Genomic DNA, 26,293 nt, shown 5'->3' on the forward strand with positions numbered 1-26,293 from the left:
TACCCTACCCATGTTGGCTTCTGCTCCCCCAATCACCATCCCAGGAGATGAAGCACTCCCACCCAGGGGCTCCCTCTTTCTAGAAGAGTAGTCACAGTCCCTTTTCCCCTCTCCCTACAAAGATAGTGGTAGAAGAAGGAAGACTGCTTATTATCAGATACACGCCATGGAGCAGAGAAGAAGCTCAGAACACTTGTCTTCCAAGCAGAATCTACCACCTCGAAAAATGTGCCCACTTTCCAAGGAAGTACAGACAAGTGAGTTAGGGGTTGAATGCATTAGCAGGCCCTGCACTATGGCAATAACTGTGTGGTCAGCAGCCCAGAGGCTACCATGGCTGGACAGCAAAACTTTCCCCCACTCACCCCCTGCTCATCAAGCATTAACAGCTGCTCGGTAACTTTGGGAGTGTTCATGGCCAACCGCAGGCAGTGGATGTTGAGCTCGGGAATGACATACTCCAATGCATCTTTCAAGGGCAGGCCTCGGCCCGTCCCATGCTTGGTGGCTGTCGGGGTAGCATCTTCCAGTATGGAGCCCCGAAGGGTGATGAGCTGCTCAGGGAAAGAGGAGGGGAGCATCATAAGTCTCATTCCCAGGTCAGAAATTCAGAGATGGCAGAAGGTCAAGTGCCCTTGAAGACCCAGTCCTCAAGAATGTTACTAGTTCCCACTAGCCACCCTTGAGTCAGGGGTGACTTCCCAACAAGTCTTGTCTGTGATGTGATGGCATCAGGAGGCCAGTGGCAGTCCTTGATCAGCCAAAGATCTCAGGGGACTGTTGGCTTTGGCCACCTTTCTCATCACTCCCTTTGGCTCTTTGTAATCTGGTGCCCCCTTTAAAGCTGCCTCATGTTCTGGCTCCTGAAGGAGGCCCTTTCTGACCACCCAGCCTTAGTGCTTCCACCCCTGAAATCACAGTGAAAAATAAGTGCAGCTTCTGCAGTGCCTCAGAGGAGAACATGCTGGGAGCTGCCAGGGCCTCAGAGGCCATCTGAGCCAGCCTTCCCACTTTACAGATAAGGAAACTGAGAGAGGAGGAGAGGATCTGGCACCCAGGCTGCTGTTGGACCACAGTTGTTCCTCTGTCTCTCTAACATCCCTGCTATAATCTGGGATCACACAGAAGCTCCTCTGGGGGAGGGGGGCAGGGACTGCCTTGCTGCAAGATGGGGAGGGGAGAGGCAATCAAGGAAAGGCATGGTCACATGACTGCAAGCTCCCAATCCTGCCCCAGGCATCAATTATCCAGAGCACAAGAGGACAACCGGAAGCCAACTGTGAAAAACTACTAACAACAGCTTCTCTGCACAGCTGAAGGGGGAAGAAGGAGGAGAGTGAAGGGAAAGGAGGAGGGGAGAAAAGAAGAGAGTGAGAGGGAAAGAGAGAGGATGAAGAGGACTCAGTCTTCAGTGGGAACTCAGGGTACATCTTGACCCAAAAGCCAGTTCAGGGTCTTCCTCTGCTGGGGACATGGGAATGTATCATGAAATCCCTGCTCCTTGTGCCACAGAGGCCTGGACTAAGCCTAAGAGCTAGTTCCTGCTAGCAGACCCTGAGCTTGGGGCTGGTTGTGTAAACAGGTCACACTGGCCTGAGGTGGGTGTGTGTGTGTGTGTGGGAGTCCTTCAGGTGATCCAGCTGACTCCCTGTCTCAGCCCTGCCAGGCTTTCCTTTCCTTCACTTGTGGCTCCATTAAGGATCGTTCGTTATTGTGTTCTGGCCCTGTTCTTTCAACTCTGTCACCTCCTCTGATCAGCCATCCTTTTCTTCCCTCAAATCTCCTGGAGTCCAGATGGGCAAACAGAAGTCCTGGGGTCTGTCACCCCACCCAATGTCAGTATAGGAAGGAAGGCCTCCTGCCCAGGATGCATGTCTAACATGCCTAGGAGGCACCAGGCAGAACAAATTTTCCAGAAATCTGATGAAGCTGTACACAAAATCTTTAGACTAAAAGGGAAGGGGGATGTTGAAGTCTACCTGCATTCATCTCCCCAGGCAGAGTGGCAATAATGTGAGAAGACAAAAAGCTAGGGGAGAGACTCAGAAATTCACAAGGATCAATAAAGGCAAGAAAGGAGACATCCAGAAACACCACCCTCTTCCAGCCTCAGGGGGATCCCTGAGATAGGCATGGAGAGGGAGGAGAAGTCTGAGGTTGGGCACAGCTCCTTCAAAGGGAAAGAGATCTGTAAATGAGGGAGGTAAAAGATTTCAATTTTAGACAAGTGCTAGGAGACCACTTCATTTAAAGGATGTACAAAAGTGGATCATCCAGCTAGTAAGAGTCTGGGGAAAGGGTTAGCTGTAGAAGAGGGGCAGCTAAGTGATGAAGTGGATACAGCACCCGTCCTGGAAACAGGAGGACTCAGATGCTTAATAATTGCCTAGCTGTGTGACCTTGAGCAAGTCACTTAACCACATCGCCTTAAATAAATAAAAAATTAAAAAAAAAAGTCTGGGAAAAGATGGAAAAGATGGGAAGCTTGGGGGAAATGACCAATCTGCTTTAGAATTTAGGACAGGAAAAGAAAACTGACATGTTCAGGAATAATCTGACATATGCCCTAGATGTTGATTATTACAGATTTCAAAGAGTTTAGAGAAGGATAAGATTGGATCCTATGGACTAAAATTGTACAAGGATTAAAACCAGCCTATGAGACACAGTAAGTTCTCAGGAATGAAATTTCAAAGAAATAGAGTCTGGAATAAAAGGGGGAGAATGGTTGACTTGCCAAAGGAGACAAAAGTGGAGGCCCAGGGAATTTATCCACTAGGTAAGAGAGAGAGAACATCTAGGAAGGAGTCAGTTGGGCTAAGTGCTGGGGAAAGAGGCAAAAATATCAACCCTCTGCCCAGGGAGCTGTCATTCTAAAGGGAGAACTCAACATGCAAAAGGGAATGGGAAGGCTGAGGAGAGGAGACCTAAGAGACATCAGGGCCACTGACAAGAGTGGAGAAGGCTGGAGAGCAAAGAGCAGGGCTGGGAATCGGATTACAAAAAAAATGGAGAGCTGAGGAGGATGATAGAAGGACATGAAGGGAAGGTAGGCCTGTTCCTCTGTGGCCCAACCATGCAGGAAATTATCCTGGAAAAGAGACCAAACAATTGCTGTGAATCTACTTCAGAGAGGTAAAGGCAGAAAGAAAAACTCCACAAGGATTTGGAAAAGCAAATTAGGGAACCAGCTCCCAGCATCACAGGAGTGATATGGATCATCACTACCAGGAAGAAGGATGAAAACCACAAGTCCAGGGGAGATGGAGTCAAGAGAAAGGAACAGGCCAGGAGAACAATATCCAGCTGCCTGGGGAGAAGGGGACACCCAAGGCCAACGGGAGGAAGGAACTGCCAGCTCCCCTGTCCCTTTGCTTTGGTTTTCTCTGCTAAAGAGAATGACCTTGGGTTGGATGGAGCCAAACAGAAACAGCTGAGTCAATACAGGTCTCACAGCTGAGAGGCCTGAGGATGCTGAAAACCATGGACAGAGCTCTTGACCTTTGGAAGACCTCGGTGGGCAGGAGAAGTACCCTGGTACCCCAGAGGAGAGGATCCATGGGGCCTTTAAATGAGAGGTCAGTCTGACCTAGAATTCAGCCAGGCTGAATGATGATTCGACCAATATTCTTGAATGGTTCTGGGTGCGGTGAGGGAGCTTGGGGGGAGGGAGGGGAAAGCTGACTCTGAGCAGGAAGTGACCACACTGGACCTGACTCAGAATGCTCTGCATGAGCACCATCCTCAACAAATGACCTCCAGGAATAGAGGCTCATGGCTTCTCATTCATTTCATCATTAGACAAATGGCTGGGGAATATTTTTTTTAAACCATTATGGTATCTAAGTGGCTCAGTGGGGAAATCACTGGGCCTGGACTTCAGTAGTTCAACTCTAGCTGAGACACTAACAGAAGTGTGACCCTGGGCAAGTTACTCAACCTCTGCTGCCTCAGTTTCCTTATTTGAAAAATGGAGGAAATGAAAGTGCCTCCCTTCCAGGGTTGTTGTGGGGATTCAAAGATCATATTTGTCAAGTGCTGAGCACTGGCCCTTGTTCCCTTCTCCTCCCTTTCCCATCAAGCCTGGAGTGCATTCTTTGCATTTTGCATTCACTAATCCTGGAGCTTTCTGGTCAGTCTGTCAAATGGACCAGAAAGAGCTGTCCAGGTCCAGGGCTGAGGTTCTACACATAGACACACATACACACACAGAGCCAGACAGACCTCCCTCCCCCGTCTGTTGGGGCCCTTGAGAAGGGGACGTCAGGACTCCTGCCTCACACATGTGCTGGCTAGGGGAGACTCTGGATACCATAAAGTCTCTTGGGGCCCTCCTTTCCTCTTCCATCAGAGGGGTATAAGAATACTTTTATCAGTTCTCTCTCACTGCCAGCCTGGGCTCTGAGGTCCACGGAACATGTACCTCACTTGTCCGGAAGATGATGCGGTATTGATACTGTGGTCCATGGTCCTTGTGGTCTTCCAGCTTCTCCCGCTTAATGCTCACTGCGACAGGCCCCAGTTTCTCATCCACCCCAAAGTAATTGGCATGCTCTGAAGGACAAGAGTAAGCATCCTCAGGACCCGTGAACCAGCAAGGGTCTAAAGTAAACTAATGGCCAGTGGAGGAAGGGGATCTCCTCCTGGAACTTTGGGATGTGGGTGGAACCCCCAGGGTTAATCTCAAGCCCATAGATAATTCTAAATTCTAGACTGAATCTAGAACAGTCATGATTCCAATGGAGCATAAACTCCTGGAGGCCAGACACTGCTCCTGTTCTTGGTTGTCTCTTACTATTTTTGAAGACAATACACAGTAGGCATTTTATAAATGCTTACTCACTGATTACAATCAGTGTCTGTGTTCAGACATAGAGGCTAAACATGTTGAGGAGAAAAGGGGGTTGTGGTCTAGTTTTGGAGGCTCAGCTTCCCTGCTTTCTGATCATTATTATTATTAAATCTTTTTTTGGCTTTACATGTTCTTCAAAGAGGAACACCTAGGATTTTTCTTTTGTCTCTGGGTCAAAGGGTGGGCATGTCCACCACGAGCCTGGCCCAACTCCAATCCCCCACCCCTCCCAGAAGGACCACCAGCCAGGAGCTGGATGCCTGGGCCCTCAACCCTGCCCCAGCCTAGGTGTGGTGACCCACCCGAGGGCAGTACTGCCACTTCTCCCCACGAGACTCACACTCTCACCTTTGCCCACAAAGTAGTCCTGGTAGTAGCGTGCCCCCAAGTCCACATGCTCAATGTTGTAGAGTTTCAGCCGACCCTGGCCCCTTTGTGCCTCCCGGGGGACCTCGAGCACGGAGACACTGGCGTTGGTGCAGTAACTTCCCAGGGCAGGCTCCGGGGTGCCCCCACTACCTGGCGAGCCGGCAGAGGCTCGGGAGAAACTGACGTTGCGTTCGCTCATGCCCCCGATCTCATTGCGGAAGTGTGGGCAGCTCAGGAGCAGGTCATTGCTGTTGCTATCCCCAAGGTCCTGCTCCAAGTTCTCCTTGTAGTTCAAGTCCTCTGTGCTGGGGAAGGATGGGTCCGGGCCCCCCAGCCCATAGGCCCTGGATAGGGCTGCCGAACCTGCTGAGGCCGCTGAGGCCCCCGTGGTGGTGTTGCGCCGTTGGGCAGCCGTCGACAGCCTGCTGGCAGCAACCTGATTCAGGTCAAACAGCATGCTCTGCACATCGTAGTGGGCGAAGCTCTTCTGGCAGATCCAGGGCCTGCTGCCCTCTTGGAGCCTGCCAACACACCCACTGTCGTCAGCCTCAGCAAATGCCTTCCCCAGCGGTTCACCCTCATTCCTCACACTCCTCAGCTTGCGGAAGATGGAGGAGTCACCTGCGTCTCCCCCTTTGGGGGCCTTTTTGCGGAGCTTGTCCTTCTCCTTGGGCTGCAGCAGGAAGTCATCCTTGTGGATCTGGCCATTGCGAATGGCCACCTTAGAGCCACCAGCCAGGTGTGGGTGGGAGGTCATGCCCGGGTCAGCTGCGAGCAGCTCGTTCAGCTTGTCAGAACCCGTCCCAAGGGGCTCTGGCTTCTCATTGCGAAACTCATTGAGAATGTCAAAAAAGCTTTGCTCAGAGATGCCCTGCACATCGATGGATGATGTACTGCCATACTCCCGGAAAAGGGGCAGCCCCCCTGCATACCGGGACCCCCTGGTCTCTAAAGATTCTTCTATGTCGTACTCGCTGAGGGTGATCTCGCTGTTGCTTCGGTGCCGCAGAGGAATAAACCCTCGGCTTGGCGACCGTGGCCACCCATCCTGGAACTCAACATCCTTGGACCTCCTGCGTGATAAGCGGTGGAAAGCTCGAGACCCTGATGCCCTGGAGCCACTGGGCAGGGACTGCCCATTCTGAGAGGGCCTGGGCAGGGGGCCCTCTCTCCCAGCTTTGGCACTGTCTGCATCCTGGGATGGGCCAGAGCCAGTCTGCTCCTTCAGAGCCTCACGTTTTGGAGGCCAGTCGGCCACACGGGCACGTACACCCATCTTCGGCATTGCTGGGGTCGTGGCACTGGAGCGTGATGCTCCTGCATTTTCGCCAACAAGGGGGGCAGGGGAGCTACCATTCTGTGCCCAAAATCCAGAAGGGAAATAATCCCCTCCATGGGAGCCCGGGAGAGAATCGCTTCCTTTCCCTCCTCCGCTGCCTCCCACATCTACACCTTCATTCTGAATGGGTCGATATGTCGTCATAGTCCAAAATTAGAGCTGAGGTCTACAGTCCCCCTAAAGGCGTTGTGCATCTCTGAGGAGCCAGCCCTGAGAAGCTTAGCCACAGTTCAGAGCCCTGGGGCCAACGATGAAGGAAATATTCTCCCGAGAGCCAGCATGAAGACAGGGTGCCTTGGTGGCCCAGGGCAGCGACATCGCTGGGGAGGGCTGAACCATGACACATCCCGGCGGGCCGGAGCTCCAACCTGACTCGCTTACTCTAGATGGTCAGAGATGAGGAGGCAGAAACATTTCCTGAGCCATCCTAGAAAGGGACAACGAGAGGGTCAGTGAGAGAAAGACAAAGGAGCTTCTCTCTCCCCAACCTCCCAGAAGAACCTCAATGGGCTTTCTTTGTTTAGCTGTTAAGTCCCTAGGTGAACCTTTCAGATGTAGTAACAGAACATGGATTCTTCCTTTGGGGTCTGCATATCTAAGTGGAGAGATTTCAGGGGGTCAGGGACTTCAGACAGGCAAAACCCACCACCTGTATTTTGCTATCTTTTGGCATCCTTTGTAATCCTATGGATTTCATTTCAAGCATTTCAGGTTATCATTGGGGATTCATGGCACAAGACAGGTGAAGAGCCCCTGATCTAGAGAGGTCCACCTACTTAATGCCAAAGTTATTGGATCAGTTTATGATCTGGTGGGGCCAGGGCAATGCTGTTCTGTCAGTTTTTTAAAAAATTATTTTCCCCAATATGTTTTGTTTCTATCCGTCAACTTCATTTCCCAATATATACCCCTTCACCCCTACCCTGGCAGCCATCCTTACAAAGCAATCTCCAAGCAAAGATTAAAAAGAAGGGTAATCAATAGCTCCAAGAAGACTGACTGGCTGGATGCTGTGGGGAGGGCCCTATCAGCACTCTGTCAGGGCCAGGCATGGTCATTATCGAGCCATTTTCGAGCCTGGCCATCCCTATTTCTATTCTTGCAGTCTCCCTGATTGTTACCTGATAGCCATAAGGTCCTCCCAGGCTTTCCCATGCCTCCTTCAGTTGCCTGTCACTTTCTCTGGTAGTTATGCTATAGTCTCTCTTGATAACACTGAAGCCCATTCAGCCAGGGTCTGAAGGATGGCCATTGACTATGTGTGCAGGGGAGGACTTGACTTGTGACCTGGTCCATCCCCTTGCCTTTGGGAAGATGGAGATGAGTCTTTCCCCCTCAGTTGATCCTCCTGCTACCAGAGTGGAAAACAGAAAAGGTGATATTCTGTCTTTATCCCTGAGTCTTTTTTTTTCTTCAGTGGGTTAGACTGTCTCTCTTCAGATCACTTCCTCCATGTCTCTCCTATCCTATCAAACAGATATAGACCACTTTGCCATTTCCAAATTCCTTGTATAGATCATTTTCTCCTTGCTCACAAGTATCCTTACAAATGAGGAAACTGAGGGTTAGAGAGCAAATTGACTCTTCAAGGCCAATTAACCAGTAAGTATTAGAGCAGGTTTGGGGCTCCAGTCCCAGAGGTCCAGCAATTGGTCTCTGAAACATCCCAAAGGGCACGCTAGGCTCCTTACTACCAGCTCTGAGAAGATTATCCCTGATGATTCTCAGCAGCCCTTGAGGGAATACACTACTAAGCCCCAAGTGGGATGTGCTCAGCCTCTTCATGTTTTCTCCCCTCATGGAGTTGTTGAGCTAGAGTAGTTGCTTATGGGGTGAGGTTGCAGGGGGGGCAGTGAAGGGGAAGGAAGATCTCTCAGTCCCACCCAGCAGGGTGATCCTGGACTTGGGTATAATGGAAAGCTTACTATCTCTTCAAGTCAGATCTTATTTAGTTAAGAAGAAGAGGCACCTGAATGAGAGACCGTTGTAGACACAGGTGGTTGCTGACAGATGGGCACTGGGTGTTACCAACCCGATAAGGAAGCTGAGAGAGCTTGGAAGGTTCTATGCCACACTCAGGTAACTCACAGATGCATGCTCCTCCCACCCAAAACCTAAGCAGGTGCTAGAGCTCACCTCACCCTACCTCTCTCAGGGATTCCCAAAGAGTCAGAAGCTGGGCTGGAAGGAAGCCCTCTACTCATATTACAGCAGAGGCCACAGGACCCAGAGAGGGAGACAGTTCCTCCGATCTCTGAATCCAGACTTACTATTTTCTTTTTCTTTTTTTTCTTCTTTTTTTTTGCAAGGCACTGGAGTTAAGTGGCTTGCCCAAGGCCACACAGCTAGGTAATTATTAAGTATCTGAGGCCGCATTTGAACTCAGGCACTCCTGACTCCAGGGTTGGTGTTCTATCCACTGCGCCACCTAGCCGCCCCCAGACTTACTATTTTCTCCTCCCCCAAGCCTCCTTAAGACATCAGAAACCTCCCATGTCCAGTGGTGCTGCTGCCTAAACACATGGCTAGCAAGGGGTAAAGCCACAACTCAGGGACCTGGGCCCTGGAGCCAGCAATTCAGGACCCTCTCCCTCACCTACTGAGAGCCCTTCATTAGCCTAGTCCTGCCAGCAAAAAGCCCCCAATACAAAGTCAGTTCAGCTAATTACCACTGAAACCTCCTAAGATCACATCTGCTGAAAGCAGAGATTAAATCAATATTTGACAATCTTGATTAAATATGAGACATGAAATCCTAATAAAAAGAACATCTGGAGAGGTCCCACCATCCCCCTCATCCCAGCTCTCACACAAGAAACAACAGTTTCCTGCCTCCCTCTCTCCCTCTTTGTCTCTCCACTCCCCCTTCCTTCCTTCTTCTCTTCTTCCTGGCCCTATCCATCTGCCCACCCACCCTGGAGTCCACCACAACAGAGAGGCCCCTCTGGAGAAGGCCAATACATTTTGCTGGGCTGCTGTCTGTCAGTAGATGGTACAGGTCTGAAAAGGAAAGGTGATAGGTAGCTATCAGCTTGATGGAGGTTTGGCAGGGCTGGCTGGGCAGGGCCCCCAAGAAGGGAAGATCTAAGCTCCCCAGAGAAGTGAAGTAACTTATCCAGGAGAAGCAGGAACTGGACCTCTCAGTCCTTAATCTAGCTTTATTGCTACAATCCTTTTCTGTGATGCCTGTAAATTGAGGCCAGCTCCTACATTAGTAGTAGCAGCAGCAGGAGTAACAGCTAACCCTGACAGTGATCTGCAGTGTGCAAAGCCCTTTACAAATATTCTTTCATAGGATCCTCACAATCACCTCAGAAGAGAGGGGCTCTTATGTCTATTTTATAGAAGAAACTAAGGATCTGGCTCACTTCCGCCCACCCTGAGAGGTCACTGGGTAGAACAAATGAGATTAAGAGGCATCTGATAGGTGTATGCTGACTGACAAATTGAAACTGGGAGAGGTTATGGAAAAGAATGGAGTGGCGCCCCCAAATAGGAGATTGTGGGGCTGGATAGGCCAGGCAGATTCTGACCAGCCTGTGCTCTCAGAGAGACAGCCCATGGAACCATACATCAGTATGCGCTAGGAAAAGTCCTAAGAGCCCAGGCAGGGCTCCTGGTGGGGATCCTGGGACCCTCCCCAGTTGGGTCTCAGTTTGCTTCTCTGCAGAATGGGGGGGGTTGGAAGCTATTACCCCTAAAATCTAATCTTCTACCCCTATTCAGATCCTGTTCTCCCTGAAGGCTCCTTCTATCCCCATCAGTGTCACATCCCTTAAATATACCCACATCTCTTAGAACTGGGGACACCCAACGTTCAGTTTCTGCTACTTGTCCATATTAGGTCATCTTTTTACACACTCAGTCCTGTCCTGGTCCCCCAGATCCTTTCCCCTCACTTGTCTCCCTTCCTCTCTTGATTCTCAGCTCAGTTTTCACTAATTATGTCCTGGCAGGAAAGGCACCCTCCTGTAGGGGGTTTGAGATGGCCTGGAGTCAGTCAGAAAGAGCTAAGTTCAGAATCCTGCCTTTGGATGACCCTGGGCAAGTCCCTCCTCAAGTGTCCAGACTTTTCTCCGAGATACTAAGCCATAGCTTGGCTGCTGCTTGGCAGGACTAGGGGGAGCTTCTGCAGTGGGGCTTTCTGGTGCCCCAGTACAAGAAAACCCTGGATCCAGGGCCAAAGAAAAAACTGCCACTACCAGCTCTGGAATCTCATGTCTGGGCCAGCTCTGACAAACTCCAAATGGTTCCTTCAACTCCCCAATTTTCCTCAAAGGAATAATCTCAAACTGGCACATGCAAATCACTTAACATCACTGGCAATCCCCCCTTTTCTTCTTTTTAATATTCAATTTTATTTTTAATCCCAAATTCTTTCCCTTTCTCTCCATTGAGAATACAAGAAAAATAGAACCCATTACACATATGCAGAATCATGCAAAACAAATTCCCACATTAGCCATGTCCAGAAAAAGCAAAAAAGAAAAAAATGCTTTTCTCTGCACTCTGAGCTCACCAGTTCTCTCCACTGTAGGTAGACAGCATATTTCATCATTGCTAACATGAACAGTATATTATATTGTGCAAGGTGCTGCCCTTTATTATCTCCTTTGATCTCACAATAACCCTGTTATTATTTCCAATTTACAGTTGAGGAAACAGAGGCAAACAGTTTAAATGACTCGCCCAGGGTCACACAGTATCTGAGGCCACACTGGAACTCGGGTCTTCTTGGCTCCAGGCCCGGCCGGCTTCATCTTGGGATTGTAGTGGATCTCTGTGCTGATCAGTTACTAAGTGTATCACAGTGAATTATCTTTACCAACTTGCTGTTACTATGTAACTGTTTCTCTGGGTTCTGCTCACCTCTCTTTGTATCAGTTAATACAAGTCTTCTCAGGTTTCTCTAATCCATCACCTTCACCATTTCTTTCCTGCCTTTTTACCCCTTCCTCCAGGGGCACTGGCCTTCTAGCTATACCTCACCCATGACCCTCCATCTTCTGGTTCCTGGTGTTTTCACTGGCTGTCCTGCACCCCTGGAAGACTCTCCTGAGCCTCCTCTCCACTTCTTACCTGCCCTAGCTTCTTCCAAGTCTTTGCTAAAGTCTCACCCTCCACAAGATAACTTTCCCCATTGTCCTTCCTGGTAAGATCACTTCAATTTACCCTGTCACTATATCTTGTGGGTTCCTCACTATCTGCATAGTGTCATTTTCATTAGAACTAAGTTTCTTGAAAGCAGAGATATTTTTTGCATCCCCAATACTTACCACAATGTTTATTGATAGAATATGTTTTATCATGAAACCTCTCCTCTCTCTCCCTAGAATTCATCCTTGTATTGTTTTCATAATTACCTTTCAACAACACATAGATCTGACAGTCATCAAAACTGCCTGGTACCGGTTAAGAAATAGAGTACTAGACCAGTGGATTAGGAGAGGTTCAAAAGAAAACACAGTAAATGACTACAGCAATCTACTATGTGACAAACCGAAAGACATCAGCCTCTGAGATAAGAACTCACTATTTGACAAAAATTGTTGGGGAAACTGGAAAACAGCATCACAAAAACTAGGCATAGATCCACATCTCACACCCTATCCCAAAATAAGATCAAAATGAGTACAGGATTTAGACATAAAGAGCAATACCATAGATAAATTAATAGGCCAAAAAATATTCTATCTGATCTATGGAAAAGGGATAAATTTATGGACAAACAAGAATTAAAGCACATTATAAATTACAAAATGAATGATTTTGGCTATTAAAAAAGGTTTTGCATTAATAAAATCAATACTGCCAAAATTAGAAGGAAAAACGGAAAGCTGGGAAACAATCTTCACAACCAGAAGCTCTGATAAAGGTCTCATTTCTAAAATATATACAGAATTGCAAAAAAATGCTCCAAATCATTATTGATTAGAAAAATGCAAGTTAAAACAACAATGAGGTATCACCTCATACCTATTAGATTAGCCCAGATGAGAAAAAAGGGAAGGTGATCAAGGTTGCAGAGGTTGTGGGAGTATTGGGACATTGATGCATTGCTGGTGGAGTTGTGAATAGAGCCAACCTTTCTGGAGAGCAATATGTAACTATGCCCAAAGAGCAATAAAACTGTTCATACACTTTGACCTAGCAATTCCAATTCTAGGACTATATCCAGAAGAAATTGTAAAAATTGGGAAAAGTCCTACATGTTCCAAAATATTCATAGCAGCATTTTTTCCATATGATTATATATAACTTTAATTTCTTCATTTGAAAACTGTCTGTTCATATCCTTTGACCATTTATCAATTGGGGAATGACTTATGACCTTATAAATTTGGTGCATAATGTTGTTGATGTGAACAATAATATTCTGTGCATTTCTTTTTGTAGTGGCAAAGAATTGGAAATTGAGGGGATGCCCATCCATTGGGGAATGGCTAAACAAGTTATGGTACATGAATATTATGGAATATTATTGTTCTATAAGAAACCATGAATGGTTGGACTCTAGAGAAGCATGGAATGACTCGTGGGATCTGATGCTGAGTGAAGGGAGTAGAGCCAAGAGAACAATATATCCATCAACAATATTATGAGATGAACGACCCTGATGGAAGCAGCTCCTCTCAACAGTCCAGAGAGCTAGGACAACTGTATTTGACTGGTTATGGACTATATTATCCCCAACAAGAGGAAGAAAAACAAAACAGGAAAAAATAAAAATGTCCCCAACTGAATCTGATGAACACTTTATAAAAATTATCTCTTATATATCTCTTTCCCTTAATCCTATTTCCTCATGCCAAAAATTACTAATTTGTAAATATATTTAACAAAATATGTATGTAAAATGCTAACCTGACTGTTCCCTGCTGAGGGGAGGGGGGGTGGGAAAGGAAATTTTTGTAACTTGGAAATATGCATGTACAAATGGATGAAAATAAATAAACTTTAAAAAATCCACATAGACTGTTACTGCTCTACACAGAAACCTTCAGTGGCTCCTTATTGTCTCCCAAGAAAAGTCTGAACCACGCCCCCCAGCCCTTGAGGGCTTCTGCCATCTGGTGCCCTCCTATTCTCTTCAGTCTTCATTCCTGCGTACTTCAAGGTTCTTCTACGCTCTCAGTAACTCCCAGGCCTGTGTCCTGGTTATGACAATCTTTGCCTGCTGGCCTCTCTTCTGCTCTCTGGAATTTCTAACTGATCTTTCCCTCTTCCAAGAGGCTTTCTATGATCTTCTGGTCAGAAACAACTTTCCTTGGCTCTCATTCCAGGGAGAAGCTGATTTTCATGTCTCACAGACTCTGTTCTTTGCAGCAATCTCACCAGAGTCTTTTTGAAGACTCAGCTCATAACCACATACAGCCTCAAGGCTGGAGGAGACTGCACCTACCACCCCCTGGATTGGGTCATAGCACAGTCCTCTCATTACCAACAGCCTCATGTACCTTAGTCATATGCAAAAGTTTGAACAAGGGCATTCTCTAAATGAATTCAACTTTATGAGACTGAAGGGCACTGAGCCTTTGTTAGATATTTGACATTTTAGTCCCTCTCACTGTCTAATTCCAAACAGCTTTCCTAAATGGTTAATTTTCAGCTCCACCAACAACACATGAGTGTGCTTGTCTTTCCACATCATTTCCAACACTATTTCCATCTTTTGTTATTTTTGCCTCTTGGTAAAAGGACAAGACCAATTCCTGATTAGGTCTCAGTGGCAAGGTCTGTCCTGAGGTGGTGAGGGAAGCTACCTTCCTCTACTGATGTAGAAAAGGTGACATTGGAGAATTCTGTGACTGCTACTTGTCCAACTTACTGTGGGGTTAAAAAAAAGCCTCCAAAGGAGACTCAAATTCTCTCATCTCTGGTGAAGTGAAGTAAGAACTGCTGTAAATCTTTGGGTGGGGAGAGAAGCAGCCACCATCCTGGCTTCCATATGGCCTTGAACACATGGTACTGCTGTCTCCTCTGTCATGCTTCTGATCCTCCTTTCTTGCACTTAGGAAAATGAATATTGGAGGCAAGATTTCTGGATTTTAGAAGGCCCCCTCTGCACTGTGGCTACCTTCACCCCTACCCTCTTGTATGTACAGTCTTCTCCCCTTAGAATATAAACTCATTGAGGGCAGAGACTCTCTTTGTATCTTGGACAATGCCAAGCGCGCGCACGTGCACGTACACACACACACACACACACACACGTGCGCGCGCACAGGAAGTACCTAATAAATGCTTGTTTCCTTCTTTCATGCAAGAGAAGACAAACTTAATGGCTATGCCACACTGGGGTGGGGGCGAGCAGCTCCCATTACTCCAGGAACTGAGGTGCTAGAGGGGATTTCAGGGGGCACCCTCATTCAGGAGCAGGTTTTGTGCTTTGGTTCTGGCTCTTTTCAGTAAACATTTTTTTAGGAAAAAAATAGAAAGGAAAAGGAAGTACTAATCTATTTTTGCTTTCTTTTGGGATGGGGTGAGGGATCTGCTCCCTTGCCAATCTAGGGCTTGCTAACGGCTGGGCTGGATATCTTTCAGAAAAGATGTCCTGCAAGTGATTCTTACCCAGGTTCCCCCTTTCAGACGAAAGATCAGGGACCAAAGAGAGGACGACTGCCAGGGCTATGGTGAAATCTCAGAAAGGTCCTCAGGAGTGCTAGAGACAGACAGAGGCTTGTCCCATGGGCCAATGAAGAATCTGAAGACTTCTTGGGTAGATAAGGATCATAATGTGTTTATCTGTGTGTATTTGTATGTGTGTCTGTATTCTCCAATATCTTAACTTCCTAGACAATGGGAGCCAAGAAGCAAGTCCTCCAGCTACAGAAGGAAAATGCTACAGTATCAGCCTTTGGTGAAGGCAACAGTAGCATGGCCTTGTGAGTTGCCCCAAATTCAAGGGTTCAAGACCAGGTAACCTGGAGAGAGGAGTTCCCAGGCAGTGTGATTCTTTGAGAGGAAAGATAGGTCACTCACACAGCCACTGCTGCCTTGACATGGGAGAGCAAAAACAAAGTGGGACCCCTCCTCGATTACAGCAAGTTATTCCAACAGTGCTGGTCCCATGGGGGCAGAACTGTCCATCCAACTACCCTAACATGTGTTTGCCTTCTGAAGGAAGTACAAACCACAGGGTGGTGCTATGAGTCTTGAAGACTCTAGGATCCTGTGGAAGAAGTGATTTAATCAGAAGGTCAGGATGTTCCCCACTGGCAAAAATTCTGAAGAATGTCTATGGGTGGGCTATTAGGAGTTTCAAACTTTACTTTCTGCCTATTTATTAATTCCTTTGAGTCCTTTGTTCTTTCTGCATTGGAGTTGGAGTGGAGGAGAGAGCACAATAAAAGCTGTCCTTTCTCTAAAATGTATTTGTTACCTCATGTGCTTATATAAAAATTAGGGAGTCTTTGATTCCCCATTCGTGGAAAGCCTTGAAGCTCCTTGAAATTCCTAAAGATTTCCCAGAGGAAGCTATGAGGGAGGACATTGAAAACGTTTTGGGTCCTGCCCCCACCCCCCCCCCGCCCCAGCCCCTACCTGGTTCATGTGAATCTAGATTTTAAGGACCAGAACATGGTTTTAGAGAAGGGTTGCAGACTTCCACTGAAAAGTTCTGGGCATCACTAAAGCCATGGGACTGTTTTGCTCCTATTAATTCCCTCTCAGAAAGTTAGAACGGATACCATGAGAACACATTTTTTAACCATGACTCAGAATCACAACATCATAATCCCAGAGGATTCATCATAGGCCAACCAAAGGCAGTTGGGTTCTTTTAACAACACACTGCTTAGACTCCACCTTCCCAAAGTCAATGTGCTCAGAAAAAAAAAAAAAGAATAAAAAGTAAATTATGGCAGCATTACAAAGCGTTAAGCTTTTGGCAATTACAAAATAATCATAGCCAACATCTATTGGGAATGAAAACTGACAAATGAAGAGATGGCAATGTTTGCAGGGGGGTTGGGAAGAGGAGGGCACCGGGAGGCAGAGGAGACAGTAGAGCTCCAGAGGCCCACTTTGCACTCCTTTAACGAGCTTTAAAACACTTTTCAGAACCAGCTAAACCACTTTGCCTAAGCCCAAGCAAACACTTCAACAAGGGCACCTGGAACAATTCACTTCCCCTTAGGGAAGCCAGGCTGGGAAGGGGAGGGCTCTAGCTCAGATAACCAGCCAAAGCCAATATCAGGAGCCATCCTGGTGATGAAGCTTCAAGTATGTCCCAAGTGCTAGGCCCATACCATGAAGGAAGGGATGCAAAGCTCTCAATTCTGTAATGCTTTCCTCCTAACAATTCAGACCAAGAATGTATGAACCTCAGGGAGGGGAAGAAAATTCCCCAGGATCACAAACTAGTGAGGGTTGGAAGCAGGACCAATCAGACTAAGTAAGTCCCATGCCCTTCTCTCCCACATCCTACTGCTCTGGTCTGCTACAGATCCAGTTCCCTGGATGGAGGCAGCCCAGGAGAGTGGGGCAAGGGCTAGGTTTACAATCAGCAAACCTGGGTTCAAATGAGAGTTCTGATTCCTTTTCATTATAAGACAATGAGTAATGTCAACTTCTCTACTTTTGTTTCTTCAGATATAAAATGAAGGAAATAATCCTGGTCACCCAACCAGCTACAAATGTCACCAGGAAACAATGCAAATTTTAGAATGACCCAGAAATAGTGGTTACTGGTATTAGGATCAGGAGTCTGAAGCCCCTACTTATAGAGAAAGAATAACGGCTAAGAGAATGCAAACAGCACCTTGTTTTCAAGGTCAGCTGGCCAACTGGGACCCAATGAGCAAGGTTCATGCAAGGAACCAGTTTCCATGGAACCATCTTGGTCAAACAGACTGCTAGGAATTCCACAAAGGATGTGCTGAGCCTTCAAAATAGCCCTGGAAAGGTAAGCCTGCCAGGCATCACATCAAATTGCAGGCAGTGTCTCAAGTCTACCCATGATCCCTCAGAACTGAAATGATGTCAGGAGGGTGGAGAAAGAACACCACGCCTACCTTGTTTTCTTAAGGCAGGCAGCATCCTGCCAGGGTCATTCAGAGCACGTGGACTCATGGTCTGCCTCTATCATTCACAACTTGTATGACTCAGCAATATGATCCAGATTCTCTAGGACCCCAGTTTCCTGATCTGTAAACAATATGGTGGCTGGACTCAGTGGCTTAGCAGATCCTTGCCAGATCTGAAACTATGATTTGGTTAACACATCCTGAGTCCCTACTATAATCTCTACTTTGTTCTAGTGTCTTCCCTTGACTAATTATTTCCTATTTAGGAACTGCCTGTCAGTTAGGCAGAGCTGTAGATAGAGTATCAGGTCAGGAGTCAGGAAGACCTAAGTTCAAATATGACCTCAGACACTTACTGATTGTATAAAGCTAGGCAAATCACTTTAACCCCACTGGCCTCAGTTTCCTCATATGTCAAATGAGCTGGAGAAGGAAATGGCAACTCATTCTAGTATCTCCATCATGAAAACCCCAAATGGGATCATAAAGAATCAATTGAAATGACTGAATTACACCAACAATTCATTCAGTCTATAGCTGGTTTTCTATATCTGTTTTTGTCTCTTCCATTAGATTGTTAATTTACAATCCTATCTTATGCTCATTTTTATATCCCCAGTGTCTCATATAGCAGGCAATTAATAAATACTGACTTACTGATTATATGCAGATGATAATAAAAATGGGACCCACTATTAGAAGACATCAAAACCAGGGAGGCCAGATCTGGAACAAACATTCTTAAATATCTGAATCCTTTTTAGAACACAGGTCAAATCTATTTTCTTTTTCTTTTTTTTAGGTTTTTGCAAGGCAAACGGGGTTAAGTGGCTTGCCCAAGGCCACACAGATAGGTAATTATTAAATGTCTGAGACCGGATTTGAACCCAGGTACTCCTGACTCCAGGGCCGGTGCTTTATCCACTACGCCACCTAGCTGCCCCCAAATCTATTTTCAAATGTGACCCCCATAGAAAGAGCCCTGGCTTTCAAGTCAGAAACCTGAATTCAAATTTGGCCTCTGATGCTTAATGACATGGACTAGAACAAGCCACTGACTTCCTGGCCTTCAGTTTCCTCAGCTGTCAAATGAAAGAATGCAGTCTAAGGCCTCTGAAGTCTCTTTCCATCTCCTCCCTCTTTCCCTGTCTTTCTTTCTTGAAGGCAGAGTTAAATGACTTGTCCAGCTAGGGTCACAAAGCTAGTAATTGTCTGAAGCCAAATTTGAACTCAGTTTCTCCTGTCTCTAGGGCTAGTGCTCTATCTACTGAGCCTCACAGTTGACCTTCCATCTCCTTTAAAAAAAAAACAAATAGTAAAAAAGCAGTAATTCTAATTCTCTCTGCCTGGGAGACAGGGCACCAAACATTTATAATACTTAAAAGATGAGTTGACTAAATGAGGAGTTCTCTTTTCCAGAAAAGAAACCTGGAGAGGTGGCCAGCTGGGGAGGGGAGAGACCATGTAAGCTTCAGAAGGCCTGGTCTGTGGAAAGAGATCTAGAGTCATTCTGCTCTGCCTCAGAGGGCACAACCCAGAACAACTGAGAACCTCTCTAAGGGGCCAAGAGGATTCTCCTTAAGTGAAAGGACCCCTTTCTCAGAGACTGAGAGTGATCTCCCTCCTTGAGAGTTGAAACTTTGGTGTCTAGCATCTCTATCTACAGAACAACAATCAGTAACCCAAAATGTTACTGACTCTAGCTTACTCATAATCATTAACACACAAATATGTTGGAGCTGACACATGTAGCTATGAAAGGTTGAGCCTCTATAATCCTGTTGACCTTTATCAGTGACCTTCAAGAAGTCACCTGTCAACCTGAGTCACACAGGTGTGACTATCCAGTGAGGTAATGGGGTGAAAGGGATTTAGCAAATTGAAAAGATTGTAGTAACAGCAAGAGATTGCTTGAATGTTTACTGCCAAGCCAAGCCTCATTAGGGACTTTTAACACACCAAAATTAAACCAGGGGTAAAGATCATTAGTGTTCATCTACCTGGACTCCTCTATTACAAACACCAGGAAGCATCTTGGGTGCTAGCAGCAGCCCCTCCTCGGAATATTAAGCATGTGTTTGTTTTCTAAGATTTTTGTCCCTTGTTTCAAATGCTTATTGGATTATTTTTGCCATCCATCCTATTTAAAAGTTTTTTTAAAAAAGGAAAAAGCATGATGATTTTAGAGACATCCTCAGAGCCCCGAAGGACACAAGAATCCTAGTAATGGGAGAGAGCATATTGCTAGCTAGGTCCAAGCACATCTAGTCTCCACCACTCATCCATCCCCCAGCGATGGCCAGCCAACCAATCAGTTCTTGCTTGACCATCTGCAGTGATCCAGGACAGCCAGCCCCTTCCATTGTTGGATAGTTGTCATCTGAGTGAGTCTAAATCTGCAAGCCAAGCAAATCAAATCGAATATCCCTCTTTCTCATGAGAGCTTTTCAGATATTTGATGGCAGCAACAATGTCAGGGCTTCAACCTCTTTCCCAGGCCAAATGTTCATTCATTTGAAAAGAAAGAATTGAGTGGCTACTATTTGTGAGGTGGGCCACCGCTAGATGGTTCGGTAGTCCAGGCTGACCTGGAGCCAGTAAGACTATTTTTTCAAATTTGGCCTCAGACTCTTCCTAGCTGGGTGACCCTGGGCAAGTCACTTTCCACTGTGATGTTTCCTCATCAATAAAATAGGCTGTAGAGGAAAATGGCAAACCACTCCAGTATCTTTGCCAAGAAAATACCAAATGGGGGTCACAAAGAGATGGATATAGCAAACTGTGTCAGGTGTATCCTGGGGATCTAATTCCAAAATGAGGCTACCCTGCCCTCAAGACCTTGTGTCCTATTGGAGGGGGTGGATGGCAAGTGCACAATGTAGAGCTGAACCAAGATAAGTGCTCCTCTGGTTTTTCAGCCCATTCTCCCTCCCTCCTTCCATCTCCTCCAGGAGCCCACTCTACTTGTCCTTGTCCCTGTCCTTTCCATACTACAGCAGGGAAGGTGCCCTACTAACTTCAGGCAGCTAAGTTTCCTGAGAACTCTCAAATGGGAACATGTTTTCTATAGACTGAAAATATCCAAGGCTCACTCCCCAGAGCCTTGCCCTTGGCATCTCTCAGTACTAACTTCTTCGGACAATTAACAGTTCTTCCTCTTCCAGTTCATCTCAAAGCTGCCCCCTGAGGTGGGTACTTGGGGAGTGGTGGGGAATCTGCCAGGGATCCCTCAGTCTCCTGCCAGAGAGGGTCTGTCAGCCCATAACCTGGGCCAAGTGGACAAGGTGTGGCTTTCGAGCTGGGTCTCGGCTAGAGGTCCAGGATGCTGCCACCCTGGACCTCAGAGCTATTTTCTCTCTGGAATGAGACACTTGAGACCCTCCAGTGTCATTCTCTTCAACCACAGCCCCAATCTCCCAGGGAAAGAATGTGCACTTCTGTGCTCAAATTCCCATTTTAAAACATCTCTTCACAAGGGCACTGTTCAATACCCAGCTGGCTTCAAGTTGGGGAGGAGAGATAAATGGGTCTTAGAACACAGCTGTTGAGGTGCAGATTCCTTAGGCCCCAGAGCCCAAGACCAGGAGCAGAGAACCTGAAGTGTCTCTCCATTCAAGTCTTCCAAATTTCACTCTAGGAATGTCTGAAAGAAACCAGGAGCTTGGTCTCTGAGATTTTCCCCACATAAGCCCCACAGGCTTAATCCTGCTCTAAGACTTGGAGAGGAGGTTGTTCCCCCAGAACCCTCAACCTGGAAGGACATCTCTAGGCAGTTTCCCTACAGATGGGGAAGAAGCAGCAAATTAAAGCTTCATCATAGAATTAAAGTAGAAATAAAAGCGTTTAGTCTAGCAATCAAAATATAGGCAACTAACAGAAATAAATAAGACTAAAAGCTATTCTCCAATAAACCTGGGGTTAAATGATAGGAAATATCAGATCTCAGATGAATTGAGGACTATGAAGAACCAGATGGGAAATGCTTCAAAGTAATAAAGGAAATGGAAATCAAGATAGCCTTGCGATTTCACTTCATACCTTCCAAACTGCAAAGGCTAAAGCCGGGAGCCATCCATGTTAGTGGGACTGTGGGAAGACCATCACAGCAATGCCCATTGCTGGAGGAGCTGTGCATGAGAATAACTAGCTCCACCACTCTGGATGCAATTCAGAATAACAGGAGAAAAGTGGCTAACAATCCATATCCTCTGACCAAGAGATTCCACTGCTAAGCATGGACCCCAAGAAAGGTCCACAGACAACAAATGATTGATAGCCCCATTTACTGTATTAGGAAAGAATGGAAAACGAAGTCAATGCCCTTCAATAGGGGAAGGACTATACCAAGTCTGGTACAAGAAGGTTCTAGAATATTATTGCACTGTAAGAAAGGATGGATGTGATAAACATGGAGAAGTATGGAAAGATCTGCTTGAACTGATGCACAAGAAGTCAACAGTGGGACAGTTAGGTGGTATGGTGAAAAGAGTGTCTGCTTCGGTGTAAGAAGGACCTGAGATTAAATCTGCCCTTAGACATTTGACACTGGCTCTGTGACCCTGGGCAAGTCATTTAACCCCACCGTCTCACAAAAATAAAAAGAATAAAAAAAGAAGTCAGCAGATTATGGAAAATACCTCATACAATGATTTCAACAATGTAAATGGAAAGAACCTCCACCAAACAACCCAAAGTGAGTACTGTAAAATGATAAAGAAGTTTGTTCCTAAATAAGAGAGATGAAGCGATACTTCTCCCCAGCTTCCCTGCAGAGATTGTCATTTAAAGTCACATTTTTTTCAATGTATTGAATGGTTTTGCTGTATTTATTTTTCCTTTTAAACTGAGGGGAAATCTAGGCCCCCTTCCAAACCCATGTAGGCAATGTAAAAAAAAAAAAATAAAATCTATTTCAAAAACTAAAAATAAAAATAAAAGCCTTAATAGAATGGTTCAAAATAACTGCAACTCCATGGACTATAGATTAAAAGTCCCTGCTCTCCTCCAGTCCCCCAAGTAGGTAAGGCAGAGAAAGGGAAGGGACATAGATGTTCTGGAAATATTTGGAAAGGAGTGAAGGAGCAGAACCAAGAGAACATTGTGCACATTAACAACAACACTGTGAGTTCATCAGCTATGATGAAGGCAGCTCCTCTCAGTGGTTCAGAGACCTAGGACAACCCTGGGAGACCTGTTATGGACAATACTGTCCACATCCAGAGGAATAAAAAACACCATGGAATCTGAATGTATACTATGTTCACTTTTTATAAACTTCTCTTATGCTTTTCCTTCCTAGTTCACGGTTTTCTTTCTTTCCCCTTAGTCCTAATTCCTCTTACACAAATACTAATATGTAAATATGTTAAACACAAATGTACATGTATAATTTTTACCAGAAATATTTGCTGTCAAGGGGAAGGTGGGAAGGAAGGGTGGTAGAAAAATGTGTAACTTAAAAATATGCACAAGGATGAATGATGAAAAACCACTATTGCATGTAAATGGAAAAATAAAGTGTCAAAAAAAAAGAAAATATAGCAAGACACTAAAGGCATTTGTTCTAATGGTTTGCCATTGTTTAGGTCTTATGTCAGCTATAGTTTGGGTCCTAAATAACACTGTCATCCAATCTTGGCCATTCCTTATCGTATCTCCTAGTTCCAAGCATTTAAAAAAAATTTTTTTTTTTAGGTTTTTTTTAAGGCAAATGTTGTTAAGTGGCTTGCCCAAGGCCACACAGCTAGGTAATTATTAAGTGTCTGAGACTGGATTTGAACCCAGGTACTCCTGACTCCAAGGCCGGTGCTTTATCCACTGCACCACCTAGCCGCCCCCATCCAAGCATTTTTAATAGTCTTGATCCCTAGACCTCTCTAGCTGCCTCTTGACTTCCCCAAGTCTCAGCCAAAGTTCCCCCAATGCAAGAACTGATTTCCTGTTGCCTTTCTTCTGAACTTAGCTCCAGCTTACCTGTCTTTGGCTCATTAATACCTGAGCTCTGGGGGGGCAGGGACTGCATCTTCTCCCAATTTCTTCTTTCCACTCAGGACAGGTTCAAATCTCTGCCAGGCCCTTTACTGAGCTGAACAACAAGCAATGAAAGGGGAAGCCAGGTAGGGAATACAGTGATGAAAAATAAACAGCAGGCCTGCCCTCTAGGCAACTACAATCTAAGCCAAGAGCCAAGGAGCACAAAACAAGAAGGAGTCAAAGACTCCCTCTATGAGTTTCATTCATGGGAGGGCATGAATGGAAAACAGGAAAAACCCACCAGTGACTTTTATCTACTTGGGACCCTCTGGTCAAACCCTTCAGGGACCATGTCCTACCTCCAAGAGCCTAATACACACAAGATAAACCTACCTTTTCCAGTCCTCCACAAAAGGAGATGGGAACACAAAGGGATGCGGTGCAGATGTAGAGGTAGCCTTGACTGTTGAAGAAGAGGCATGATCAGACTAGAAGGTTACCAGGAGCAGAGTCCATGTGATTATGGAGAAGAAAGGGCAGAGATCTGCCTTTGTGAAAGCAAGGGAGGCCCTAGAACAGATGTCTGCTATTCTGTGGACAATGGCCAGAGATCAAGAGGCTTTTAGTTCACTTTTTCACTCTGGCTTTTCCAGATCTCACCCACGTGGAAGGTGCATTTGTTACCCTGAGACATTCTACTTTCCCAGAGGAGTGTTAGAAACATGGAGCATTCTGACAGCCGCCAAAAGAAAAATAAAGCCCAAAGCCATTCTCAAAGCTTACTAAGAGACAAATTCCATAAACTGGAATCTAAAACTCGATAGTCAGATTTCACCATAGGAAGCTGTGGCTTACAGCCCCAGAGCAGGAAGGTCTGTGAGGGTCCACCTGGGCCAAGTCGGATGAAGCTGAGAAGAAGGGATGGTTTTTGTAGGAACCTGGATTCTCCTCTGCCACCAGAGTCACAGAATGAGGCCACAGACCCTAAAGGTAGGTTTGTGTGTCTAGGATTTGTGTCTAGCTTTTTTCCTAGGTACTGTCCTTCAATAGATATGTTCAGAAAATCTGGCCCAGGAAGGAAACTGACACTATGTCTGGACAGGTAACCCCCACACCCTCACACACCATGCTTAGCCTGCAGGGGAGCCCGAGCTCATCCTGACTAAGTATTACAAGAATGGTTACTCTGCTGAAGAGGGTCAAGTACTCTGAGCTAGACAAGAGTAGCTCTCAAGTAGACAGGGAGGGTTCTTAGGCTCTGTCACAGGGCCTGCATGGCCTAGGCAGCTGTGATGGTGATGTGTGTGCTGAGAAGCAGGCCTCCTTGGACAACAGCCCAGTAACTGTCTTTCCATGTTACAAGAACAAAGACTCCAAAAGGTTGAGTAGTTTGTCTCCTGATGAGCTGTGCTCACAACCAAGCCCTAGCCCTGCTGGGCCTCTCTACCCCATTTCCAGCCCTGGCCTACAGTCATCCCAAGGGACATCTGCCCCCCTTCAAAGAGCTCATATTAATTCAATTTTACACCAGCGAAGGGCTTACTGTCATTTCCTTTTCATCTGTGAAGGCAAAACCTGATAAATTGAAATTAGAGCTCTGTTTTCAAGTGCCCCAGGCTAGCCAGAGTACCGGGTGACATTCCTGGCCAGAAGGGCAGGACAGAGATGGTGGGAGCACTGCCCCATGAGTGTAGATGAATACACTTTAGACCCCCTTCCAAACCCAATGACACGAGGAACAAAAACTGTTCTGGATTCAGAGGCAGGAGAACTATGTATGATCCTGACCCTGATGCTGGCCGAAACTGAGCTGCCTCTAGTGATGAATGACCTCTCTGAACTTGACCAGACTGATCAGTGGACAGCTCAAAGACACACTGGCTGAAGTTGAGTCCCCTTTAGTGATGAATGTCCTCTCTGAACTTGGCCAGGCTGATCAGTGGATGACTGAAGCTGGGTCCTCTCTACTACTGACCTCTCTCAGAATGTTTAAAGCTAGTTCTGATTCAGAAGGACCTGCTGGAGGTCTAGGCCAGCCTTTGGGGAACCAGAGTGTCTCATTGACACCATGATGAGGCATCCCAAGAGGATTCTGACAGGTCTGCTCAGCACCTGAAATTGGCCTGTAGGACACCAGCAGATAACCCCTACTGGACAATCTTGCATTAGAACAGAAGAAGCAAGGGCCAAGTCCAGATAAAGAAATGGCTGCCTAATCTTCTCTCCCAAATCCTAGCTGGATAAATGCTGAGCAATTATCAGAAACCCAAGGTGGCAGCCTGCTATTCTCTCTGGGACCCTTAAAGAGATAGATATTCTTTTATCCAGTAGTCGGCCATAGAGATACTTAGCAATTGACTAGACTATCCATACCCTTTGACTCAAATATCTCATAATTAGGGTGGCTAAGTGGCGCAGTGGATAGAGCCCCCGTCCTGGAGTCAGGAGGACCTGAGTTCAAATCCGGCCTCAGGCACTTAATAATTGCTTAGCTGTGTGACCTTGAGCAAGTCACTTAACCCCACTGCCTTGCAAAAACCTAAAAACAACAATAAAAAAATCTCACAATTAGGTACAGACCCCCAAGGAGGTCCAAAAAGCCTTCTGACATGAAATTATTCAGACCACTACTTTCCAAGGTAGAGAAAACTGGAACCAAAGAAGATGCCCAACTACTGAGGAATGTTTAAGAAAACTGGTCCATGAGAAAATGGAATGTTAACGTGCTGTTAA

The 26,293-nt window shown here is 46.2% G+C and overlaps 1 protein-coding gene across 7 annotated transcripts in view; it reads right to left on the reverse strand.

The window, feature by feature from the left end:
• SIPA1L3 (signal induced proliferation associated 1 like 3) overlaps nt 1-26,293 on the reverse strand; it is a 160,362-nt gene that overhangs the window by 58,742 nt on the left and 75,327 nt on the right. For all 7 annotated transcript variants that reach the window (XM_074219057.1, XM_074219058.1, XM_074219056.1 and 4 more), the window contains exons 3-5: nt 5,201-6,987; nt 4,424-4,554; nt 366-554 (exon numbers count right to left, since the gene is read on the reverse strand). In XM_074219057.1, coding sequence (XP_074075158.1) covers nt 366-554; nt 4,424-4,554; nt 5,201-6,704 — 1,824 coding nt within the window. In that variant the 5' untranslated portion in view covers nt 6,705-6,987. The remainder of the gene's footprint in view (nt 1-365; nt 555-4,423; nt 4,555-5,200; nt 6,988-26,293) is intronic.

Source organism: Macrotis lagotis, chromosome 1 (genome assembly GCF_037893015.1).
Source record: "Macrotis lagotis isolate mMagLag1 chromosome 1, bilby.v1.9.chrom.fasta, whole genome shotgun sequence".
Taxonomy (NCBI): domain Eukaryota; kingdom Metazoa; phylum Chordata; class Mammalia; order Peramelemorphia; family Peramelidae; genus Macrotis; species Macrotis lagotis.